Genomic DNA, 12059 nt, shown 5'->3' with positions numbered 1-12059 from the left:
GTGGCAAAAAATTTTATTTGGTGGACTGGAGGGGTTACGGTCCTGAGGATAGATCCTGGGAGCCTGCTGAGCACATTCAGGCTCCGCAGCTCATTGCTGCCTTCGAACGTGGCGAGACCCAAGGGGGGGGGGCCCTAGGGGGGGTGATGTTAGGGGTCGAGTTCCCGCTTCTGCACAGGGGGAATCTCGGGCCGCTTCTGCTGCGGTCTCCCATTCCTCTCCTGCCACAGGTAAACCTGCTCAGCAGAGACGTCGGTCCTTGCGTCTGGCTCAGTCTCACTCTGTGCTTAGGCTTGCTGTTGCTTCTCCAGCTTTTGCCATTAAAGCCAGGGCTGGGCAGCAGCGAGCGGACGCTTTTGGGACTAAGTCCTCCTTTTTCCCTTCTGAGCATGCCCAGGGTTAGATCTCCCGTTGGAGATCAAGGGTCACATGCTCAGATGCTGCAGTGGTTCCCATTGGTCCTCCTGGCAGGTCCTGAAAGGGCTAACTTCTGTGGCAGCTGCCCATTGGTCCTTTATTGGAAGGTCCTGAAAGTACTACAGCTATATAAGCTTCGCATGACCGCACGGCCATGCGCTAGTGTACAATTGTATACGTGTGTTTGTTGTGAGTGCAAGTCGTTCATTAAATACCCCTACCCTATTGTATGACTGTTCGCGTATGGAATATGGCTGCTATCTAGCGCCCGACTAACCACTCAACGTGTCACACACGTATCAGCGTCTTTTGCTGTGACCGCCAGTGCGGTGCCACGCGCCAGTAGTGTGCTTCCTGACCCACGTCTGGGTGCTTAGTGGTGTCTGCCAGCACGGCACAGTTCGCACTTCGGTGCACTAATTATAAAAGTTGCCTAACACACCCAGTTGCGGTGTTGTGTCAGCAAGTGGTCTAATCGGACTTCAATCCTGAGTCTTGGGGTTGTGTTCGCTGACTCCTTGCTTGCACTCTTTAGTGCGGTATTGCGGACCTGTGGCTTTACCGGGTTCACTTCCACCGCCATATTACGCTGCCATTTACTAGCAGCAGGTTTTCACCTGCACGGTGGACCCCGGACTGCGAACGCATCTATTACATCTTTCTTGGTGCGTTCCGCCAGTCCTAACACTATTAGAAGGACTTCTGTTTATAAGAAAATCCCAAATGATGATATTCTAACTACATTCCTTTGTCTGTAATGTACAATTTGCTTAATAAGTTGCAGAAAGGTTGTCTAACAATATTCCAGCCTCAGGTTTTCTACCTGCACAAACGTCTTTATTTTATACTATAAAATCTCCATTTAAAGTGTGATAGTAATTCTTACTTTATTTTTACTTTTCTTCACAGTAGTTTTTCCATTTTATATATGTATAATTTATGATAGAATGTTGGTGCTGATTGTATATGGGATTGATTCGGAAGGGGAGCCAAGTTTCCTTGGCCAAGGTAGAAAGAATTAGGATTAAGAGAGCAAACTGAATAATCCTTTGCCTTGGTTGAAAAACAAACATTTCTATGCCTCTGGGAAGGAAATGTTGCACAGATAATAAATTTGCAGATATTTTATTTCACCTCTTGTTGTATTTCTGTATGTAGTGATATAGTGAGGGTTGATTTAAGGTCTCATTCCATGTTTTATGTTAACACAGCGTACACGCAATCTTAACTAACAAATTAAAGCTGCAATCTAAAAATATGTACATTGAATATATGACATTGTACTGCATTACTGCTCTACAAAACATGTTAATAAATGAAGGTACTTAGGGCATATATTGGCCAATTCATGTGAGCCCAACAGCCAGTGACAAGGCGTACCCCTTTTTGGGACCCTAAACCTAGCATGATGCCTCTCCCAGGCTAAAAGCCTACAAATATGTAGGCAGGTAGGATCAGGCTCTATTTTAATTCGCCATAGGCTGTTGGGAGGAGTGCTCAGTCAGAAGACATTTGCTACAAATATCAAAAAATGGGTCAACACTTCCAAACAGAAAAAGACAAATGTGAAGAGGTGCTAGCTAAAAGAGCCACTCTGTAAAACTAATACATAAAAAGTTGCACTATGAAACGCTAAGATATGTACATTAAACTTATGAAACTGGAATTGTGGTTCAGCCCCCCGACTGAGCACTCCTCTCATCAGAATAAGATGGTTTGAAATAGAGCTTGATCCTATCTGCCCATATAATTGTAGGCCTTTAGCCCGGGAGAGGCATCGTGTTCTATTTTTGGTCCCAACAAAGGGGTACACCTTGTCGTTGGCTGCAGTTTTTTATATAATTGATGATTACTTGGGTTCTAGGAAAAAATACTATTTTTATAATATATATTCATTGTTTTAGTTGAGCATTGAGATATAGCCGCAAACCAGTAAAGCTAAATAATATGATAGACTAAAAAAAGATTTACAGAGAATGTGTAATAAAAAAAAAACTATTACATAAATAATGTGTTTATGTTACATTTAATTAAAAACAATTTTTCCAGAAGACAATTTGTGTTAAAAAGAAAAATTTGAAATCTTAAATTATTCACACTGGCACTAGAGCTATTCTACACTCATATTTCCTATTGTTTCAACAAATTGATATGTACATTAGCAACAATATATTGTATTGAAGCATCGAATGAACTCGTGAAAAAGTCATTATGAAGGGGAGCAGGGTAAGCTGTGACATCACCTATTGACATCGTGGATCCTGTAAATATTAGCTGTATATACAGGTGCTACCTGTCTTTGTAATTCTGCCTCCTATAAAAAGGACACTTCTGAAAACTGTTCCTGAAAGGACATCATGTATGAAGCTTCAATAGTTTAATGTCCTGTGCAAAAATTACAATATTTTATATTTTTATTTTCAAAATAATAATATAAAATAAAACATTACCAACAACCAGACATAAACACTTTTGTGACTATATATTGTCTTTATTTAAAAAAAAATAGAAATCTATTCTTAACAGATAATACCCTGCATGAAATCAATTGGGTTTTGTATTTTGGGGTTTTGTTTTTAGTAATACTGATTTTATTATTATTATTTTTCTCTTATCTGGTTTGTAGTCAATGTTTTCTTAGGAAATATATACAGTAGACTATAAAGATGTGTCATTGCTCACCTTTACTTTACTCTTACTTTACTTTACTCTTGACAATGAATGACAAGATTTAGTTTTTTTAAATGAAACATTATTTGATGATAATCTGTTACAAGATGTGTATGGTATATGGGTCTGTGTGTGCTCATGAAGCGGTTGGGATGTGAATTGCAGTTTGCACAAGATTTTGCTACAATATAGCAATTGTATTTGACTGAGGATTAATTAGAGTCCCTACCCAAATTCAAGAGCAGCTGCGGGTGGACACTTCTGTAGTCAAAGCATCTCATATTCAGTTGTTATTTCCACTTGTATATTTTGTCATGTATTGCAATGAATACATTACTGTTCACTGGTTAATCAATACTTTAAGCAAACCTAATACCCTTTATGATACCTACCGACCACAGGTTCTGATGGACAGTGCATGATACTCTCTGTGGTGTGCTTAGAGATCTGTATTGTATCCTTTACCTTGTGAACATGTACTAGTAAAATACAGTATATGTAAGAACCCTACAGCATTATTTTGTATGTTCTTAAACTACAAAGTACTTCTCAGATTAGAGTATAAAAAATATTGACCTTCATGAAGTAGATGATGAAATGTATATAATAGATCTTTAGAAATGACTAAATTAAAGTACAATTATTATAACTATACTTAAAAAGCACAGAACTGTAGTTCATAAAACATTACTTAAAATTATAATTTCACCTTTTATAAATTGTTGCATAATTATTTCATTTAAGTTGTGGTTTTAAATGTTTCTTAATAAAGAATAGTTAGATCATATATTCACTTTAAACCAAAGGCAGGTATAACTGCGAAACTAAATTTCAAAAGCACAAAACATTTCTTACAATAAAAGATGTTATTTTGAAATTCATCTTTAATTTTTTTTCAATGCAAGTATTAGCTTTATGCCAAACTGATTTAGGCTTTAAGACAATTCCCCTTACATCTTTTGCATTCGCCTTATGTCATTAGTGTCTGATAAAATAAAATTAAAGTTATTATATTAAATAAAATTAATTTCCAAGTATATTTAGTATCCTGAAAAATGCTGGTAAAGAAATATTCATTTTTCAAATTATACATTGATAAAAGTTTTTGTTTTCAAATATCAGTGTATACTGTAGGTATAGAATAAAGAAAACTTTTATAAATACATAAAACTTTTCTTGCAATTTTATTCTTGTTTATTAAAATATATAGCATAATTTAATCATGTATAATTAATATTAAATACTTAAAATCCATAATGATAAAAGTGAATAACAAATAAATATTATCCAGAATTGTAGTTCCTCACTTTCTCCTCAAAGCGCCGCTGTTTAACCAAAAAACAAAAGAAATGAGAACTGGAAATCCTCTGATGTTTTCAGCATTCACACACTGCAGATCTGCAAGAAGAAGCACAGACATGTTTAGATTCTCTCTACAGCAAATGCAGACGACTGGATTATATTAGGATTTTAACATTTTTCAGGACTATTTCTAACCATCAAAATCTGAAAAATTCACGAGCAACAATGAAATCAACTGAATATATTTACACAAGAACCAAATGGCAAGTAACATTTATTGTCTTATCTTGGCTGTGTCATTCAGTCTCAGGTCAGATTCATTATTCCATTGTAGAAGAGATGAGGAAAGACTCTGTTATAGCAAATATTGCAGATGATCTTGGATTAGATATTAAGCAGCTCTCATCTAGAAAACTGAGGATTGTATCCAGATCAGCAGAGAAATATGTCTATGTCAGTCTGCATAATGGAAATCTGTATGTTAAAGACCGGATAGATAGAGAGACATTGTGTGGCAGAGAAGCAATATGTTCAATAACCTTTGATGCTGTGGTTGAAAATCCTTTTAGCATTGAAAAGGTAAAAATGGAAATCCAGGATATAAATGATAATTCTCCTGCATTTTTCTCACATGTAATGAGTCTAAAAACAATAGAATTAACATCACCAGGGACCAGATTTGCTTTACAGACGGCAGAAGATCCAGATATTGGCTCTAACTCTGTGCAGACATATAAGCTCAGTGATAATCAGTATTTTACACTGAGTGAAGACATAAATCCAGATGGCAGTACATTTCTGGAGCTTGTTCTAGAGAAGCCATTAGATAGAGAGACACAGAGTCTTCATGAGCTCAAACTAACAGCTATGGATGAAGGCAAACCTGTGAGATCTGGAACTGCCTTAATAAGGGTCATTGTTACTGATGTTAATGATAATTTCCCAATATTCACCCAGTCAGTATATAAAGTCAGTGTAAATGAGAATACACCAATAAATACCACAATAATCACAGTGAATGCCACAGACAAGGATGAAGGGGCCAATGGACAGATCGCATATTCCTTTAGTAAGACATCAGAAAAAGTTCATCATACAGGAATATTCAGTATCCACCCTGTGACCGGAGAAATTAAAGTAAATGATAAATTAGATTTTGAATTAACAAAGAATTTTGAGCTCTCTGTACAAGCAAAAGATGGAGGGGACCTTGTATGCCACAGTAAAGTACTGATAGAAGTTATTGACGAGAATGACAATGCTCCTGAGATATCCCTCACATCACTGTCTTCTCCGATTCCTGAGGATTCGGCTGTGGGTACAATGATCGCTCTGATTGAAGTTCATGACAAAGACGCAGGAAAGAATGGAGAAGTGGACTGTAAACTTTTGGAAGAAATGCCATTTAATTTAGTGTTATCATCTGACAATTATTACAGAATTGTTACCACACGTTCTATGGACAGAGAGAAGGTTTCTAGTTATAACATTACTATTTTAGCCACTGACCGAGGATCTCCTGCCCTTTCCAGCAGAAGAACCATCAGTCTGGAGGTATCAGATGTCAATGACAACCCTCCAATGTTTATCAGAAATACTTATGTTGTATATGTCCCGGAGAACAATTTACCAGGGTCTTCCATATACAGTATACAAGCCTCAGATCCTGACACTGGATACAACGCAAAAATATTTTATTCTATCTCTAATGCTAATGCAGAAGAACTCACAGCAACCTCCTACCTCTCCATCAATATAGAGACCGGGGTCCTCTATGCCCAGAGATCATTTGATTATGAACAACAGAAAGAGTTTTACATAAAAATAAACGCTAGAGACAATGGATCTCCACCTCTGAGCAGCAACACAACATTGCTTATCCGTATTGTGGATCAGAACGATAACGCACCAAAGATATTATACCCATCAGCAGACAGCGGAGGTGTGACTGCATATGAAATGGTCCCGTTTGATTCTGAACAAGGGTCCTTGATAACTAAGGTGGTGGCCATAGATCCGGACTCTGGACACAATTCTTGGCTCTCTTACCATTTTCTACAGTTGTCAGAACCTTCTTATTTTGCCATCACTCAGCATACTGGAGAAATAAGAACCTCCCGTGTCTTTCTAGAGAAGGATGTATTGAATCATAAGATCGTGGTGATGGCGAAAGACAACGGAGACCCCTCTCTCTCATCTACTGTTACCCTAAACCTCGTTATTGCAAACAACTTCCAACAGATGGTCCCCAAGTTCAGTGATCAAGACATTGAAGAAAATCCACAATCTAATTTACAGTTTTACTTAATCATCTTCCTTGGATTAATTTCACTGCTTTTTATTATCACTGTGATGTTGGTCATCATCTCAAAGTGCAAAAAATCAGAACCCGTCCCAATGTTCAGTAATCTCAGCTCCAGTTTATATCCTCCAGTTGATCCCAGAATCCTTTCTCACTATGAGACTGGAACATTACCTTTTCCTTACTCCTACAATGTCTGCGTGGGCGTTGATGCCAGTGAGAGTGACTTTACTTATATGGCACCAAATCAAGATGTTCCTGTGGATAATCTCATTGACGCTGATGATCCTGGACTTGGAAATCAAAGTGTTAAAGAAGCTTTACCAACCTCAGATGCTCTGCAGGTGAGAATCGCTGATCAAATTTATTGTAATGCTTATAGAAGTTACTGAATGAAGTATTGCACATGCATTGCTCTTCACTTGCTTTCCTCCTGAATGTGGTGACTGCCTCCAAATTCTGGAGATTGCAACTAATCCCAGAGTTCGGATCTATCTAATAATTATGGCATAAATTGAAGAAAACAAGACTTATATATATATATATATATATATATATATATATATATGTCATACTAAGCCAACCCAGTTTAGGATTTTTGATGTTTCAATATCATCTTCTGTACTATATGAATAAAAATACAAAAACATGGAAGTTAAAACAAAAACGCAATACATATTATTTTAGTTGTTTTTTATTTCTTGTCTTAAGCATTTAAAACATTCTAATGCTATTGGCTACACACAGGCTCTATTGAAAGGTATTTCTCAGCTTCAAAAATGGGCAACGTCCGATAGTGCTTATAAAAACAAGCTCTTTTGTCATTTACTACTTATTAAATTATACAGCCATTCTTGAAATATTAGCATTTTTTTTCATTTACAGCTCCTTGTCGAGGAGACCGACCATTGCTGCTTTATAGCTTACAACCACGGCGCTGCAGTTGGCCATTGTTTGGAGGTAACAGCACTCTAGCAATCTTGGCCAGCCACAAATCAGTGCTTATGAGCTAAATAGAAGAGTCTGTAAGCCCTGTGCATGTTCTGCTAACAGCAGTGGTCGGTCTCTAAGGCAGGGAGCTGTAAACAAAAGTGTTAATATCTCAAGAACTTTTTACATTTTGAATAAGTAATAAATTGCAAAATTGTATGTATTTATAAACACTAACCTACAATACCCATATATGAAAATTGCAATTAGCCTTTAAAGGAATTGTACAATTCGAACTATATTATATGTCTATATGGTCTAATACACTATTGAGTAGAAAACAAGAAATATATAAATGTCTCTATTTTCGATGATACTATGTTTGCCATAGAGATGGCTGAGGTCTGAAATATGGCTGTCCAATTGAAAACATGCCTTTAACATGTGCAATAAGAGAAGTCTAAAATTATTTGAAGCGCTAAACTGTGTAAATAAAGGCGTTCCCTTAACAAGACATCTTTTCATATGTGCTGTTACGGTACACAGACAAAACACCGGAGATCTCTTATGACATTTCTATTAATCTTGAACCTAAAATCAAGGCTTCTATTCAGTCTTACATTGGCCACCTTGATTCTTTTGATTGGCTCAATTTGGTGAGAGTTATAAAGGAAATCAATGGCTGTTCACAACTTCCTCTGATGGTAACCAGTAGGGTTGAGCGAAACGGGTCGAACATTTTCAAAAGTCGCCGACTTTTGGCTAAGTCGGGGTTTCATGAAACCCGATCCGACCCCTGTGCGGGGTCGGCCATGCGGTACGCGACTTTCGCGCCAAAGTCGCGTTTCAATGACGCGAAAAGCGCCATTTCTCAGCCAATGAAGGTAAACGCAGAGTGTGGGCAGCGTGATGACATAGGTCCTGGTCCCCACCATCTTAGAGAAGGGCATTGCAGTGATTGGCTTGCTGTCTGCGACGTCACAGGGGCTATAAAGAGGCGTTCCCGCCGACCGCCATCTTACTGCTGCTGATCTGAGCTTAGGGAGAGGTTGCTGCCGCTTTGTCAGAAGCAGGGATAGCGTTAGGCAGGGTCCATTAACCACAAAACCGCTTGTGCTGCAGCGATTTGCACTGTCCAACACCACCCTCGGTGTGCAGGGACAGTGGAATTTTTTTTTTTTTTTTTTTTCCCCTCAGCGCTGTAGCTCATTGGGCTGCCCTAGAAGGCTCCCTGATAGCTGCATTGCTGTGTGTACGCCGCTGTGCAAACCAACTGCTTTTTTCAAAGCACAAATCCTCTTGTTCCTTCCTTTCTGCACAGCTATCTTTTTTGTTTGTCCACACTTTTTATTTCATTTGTGCATCAGTCCACTCCTTATTGCTGCCTGCCATACCTGGCTGAGATTACTGCAGGCAGGGAGATAGTAGCTGCCTGCCATACCTGGCTGAGATTACTGCAGGCAGGGAGATAGTAATTGTAGGACATTCCCTGTTTTTTTTTTTTTTTTTTTTTTGGTGGGAGATTAAGATTGGCAATTTGGCATTTCTGCTAGAGTGCCATCCCTGTGTGTGCCATCTCTCTCACATAGTGGGCCATAGAAAGCCTTTTCATTTTTCTGTATTTTTTTTTGTGGGGTGTATAAATTCTCCCTGATAAAAATACAGTGGGAGATTAATATTGGCCTTTGGGCTTGTGTGCCAGTCCTGAGTGTGCCATCTCTCTCACAAATAGTGGGCCATAGAAAGCCTATTTTATTTTTTTTTGGGTTTTATAAATTCTCCCTGAAAAAAAGGGAGATTAATATTGGCCTCTGGGCTTCTGTGCCAGTCCTGAGCGTGCCATCTGTGCCAGTCCTGAGCGTCCCATCTCTCTCACAAATAGTGGGCCATAGAAAGCCTATTTAATTTTTTTTTTGGTTTTATAAATTTTCCCTGAAAAAAGGGAGATTAATATTGGCCTCTGGGCTTGTGTGCCAGTTGTGAGCGTGCCATCTGTGCCAGTCCTGAGCGTGCCATCTCTCTCACAAATAGTGGGCCATAGAAAGCCTATTTAATTTTTTTTTTGGTTTTATAAATTTTCCCTGAAAAAAGGGAGATTAATATTGGCCTCTGGGCTTGTGTGCCAGTTGTGAGCGTGCCATCTGTGCCAGTCCTGAGCGTGCCATCTCTCTCACAAATAGTGGGCCATAGAAAGCCTATTTAAATATTTTTTTGGTTTTATAAATTCTCCCAGAAAAAAAGGGAGATTAATATTGGCCTCTGGGCTTCTGTGCCAGTTGTGAGCGTGCCATCTGTGCCAGTCCTGAGCGTGCCATCTCTCTCACAAATAGTGGGCCATAGAAAGCCTATTTAAATATTTTTTTGGTTTTATAAATTCTCCCAGAAAAAAAGGGAGATTAATATTGGCCTCTGGGCTTCTGTGCCAGTCCTGAGCGTGCCATCTGTGCCAGTCCTGAGCGTCCCATCTCTCTCACAAATAGTGGGCCATAGAAAGCCTATTTTATTTTTTTTTTGGGTTTCAGAAATTCTCCCTGGAAAAAAAAAGGGAGATTAATATTGCCCTTTGGGCTTGTGTGCCAGTACTAAGCGTTCCATCTCTCTCTCTCTCTCAGTCAGTGGGCCATAGAACGCATATTTTTGGTTTTATTTGTTTTCTAAATTCTCCCTGAAAAAATCATTTTATTTTATTTGGTTTCTAAATTCTTCCTGATAAAATCATATTTTTTTTATTATTTTTATTTCTAAAGTCTCCCTGAAAAAAAAAAAAAAAAAAAACAACCAAAAAAACAGTGGGAGATTAATATTGGCCTTTCTGCTTGTGTGCCAGTCTTGACTCCTGGGTGTGCCATCTCTCTCTCTCTCTCTCTCTCTCTCTCTCTCTCTCTCTCTCCAATTGTGGTCCATAGAAAGCCTATATTTTTTTTCCTTGATTTGGGTTCTAAAATCTACCAGAGAAAATAACTACATCAATCATTGGTAGAAAAATATTGGCCTCTGGGTTTGTGTGCCACTCCTGACTCCTGTGTGCGTCATCTCTCAGTCAGTGGGCCATAGAACGCCTATTTTTGGTTTTATTTGTTTTCTAAATTCTCCCTGAAAAAATTATTTTATTTTATTTGGTTTCTAAATTCTTCCTGATAAAATCATATTTTTTTTATTATTTTTTTTTCTAAAGTCTCCCTGAAAAAAAAAAAAAAAAACAGTGGGAGATTAATATTGGCCTTTCTGCTTGTGTGCCAGTCTTGACTCCTGGGTGCGTCATCTCTCAGTCAGTGGGCCATAGAACGCCTATTTTTGGTTTTATTTGTTTTCTAAATTCTCCCTGAAAAAATCATTTTATTTTATTTGGTTTCTAAATTCTTCCTGATAAAATCATATTTTTTTTATTATTTTTTTTTCTAAAGTCTCCCTGAAAAAAAAAAAAAAAAAAACAACCAAAAAAAACAGTGGGAGATTAATATTGGCCTTTCTGCTTGTGTGCCAGTCTTGACTCCTGGGTGCGTCATCTCTCAGTCAGTGGGCCATAGAACGCCTATTTTTGGTTTTATTTGTTTTATAAATTCTCCCTGAAAAAATCATTTTATTTTATTTGGTTTCTAAATTCTTCCTGATAAAATCATATTTTTTTTATTATTTTTTTTTCTAAAGTCTCCCTGAAAAAAAAAAAAAAAAAACAACCAAAAAAAACAGTGGGAGATTAATATTGGCCTTTCTGCTTGTGTGCCAGTCTTGACTCCTGGGTGCGTCATCTCTCAGTCAGTGGGCCATAGAACGCCTATTTTTGGTTTTATTTGTTTTCTAAATTCTCCCTGAAAAAATCATTTTATTTTATTTGGTTTCTAAATTCTTCCTGATAAAATCATATTTTTTTTATTATTTTTTTTTCTAAAGTCTCCCTGAAAAAAAAAAAAAAAAAAACAACCAAAAAAAACAGTGGGAGATTAATATTGGCCTTTCTGCTTGTGTGCCAGTCTTGACTCCTGGGTGCGTCATCTCTCAGTCAGTGGGCCATAGAACGCCTATTTTTGGTTTTATTTGTTTTCTAAATTCTCCCTGAAAAAATCATTTTATTTTATTTGGTTTCTAAATTCTTCCTGATAAAATCATATTTTTTTTATTATTTTTTTTTCTAAAGTCTCCCTGAAAAAAAAAAAAAAAAAAACAACCAAAAAAAACAGTGGGAGATTAATATTGGCCTTTCTGCTTGTGTGCCAGTCTTGACTCCTGGGTGTGCCATCTCTCTCTCTCTCTCTCTCCAATTGTGGTCCATAGAAAGCCTACATTTTTTTTCCTTGATTTGGGTTCCAAAATCTACCAGAGAAAATAACTCCATCAATCATTGGTAGAAAAATATTGGCCTCTGGGCTTGTGTGCCACTCCTGATTCCTGTGTGCGTCATCTCTCACTCAGTGGCCCATAGAAAGCATATAGTTTGTTA

General features: G+C 37.6%; 1 protein-coding gene across 8 annotated transcripts in view; it reads left to right on the top strand.

The window, feature by feature from the left end:
- LOC138675459 (protocadherin gamma-B2-like) overlaps positions 1-12059 on the top strand; it is a 502075-nt gene that overhangs the window by 132952 nt on the left and 357064 nt on the right. The window contains exon 1 of one of the 8 annotated variants that reach the window (XM_069763720.1): positions 4351-7035. The exons of the other annotated variants lie outside the window; for them this stretch is intronic. Within the exon in view, the coding sequence (XP_069619821.1) occupies positions 4615-7035 (2421 nt within the window). The 5' untranslated portion in view covers positions 4351-4614. Of the gene's footprint in view, positions 1-4350; positions 7036-12059 lie in introns of those variants that run through there. 8 annotated transcript variants of the gene reach the window in all.

This window comes from Ranitomeya imitator, chromosome 4, assembly GCF_032444005.1.
Source record: "Ranitomeya imitator isolate aRanImi1 chromosome 4, aRanImi1.pri, whole genome shotgun sequence".
NCBI lineage: Eukaryota > Metazoa > Chordata > Amphibia > Anura > Dendrobatidae > Ranitomeya > Ranitomeya imitator.
The sequence above is the reverse complement of the archived record's forward strand: the minus strand, read 5'-3'. Positions and strand labels throughout refer to the sequence as shown.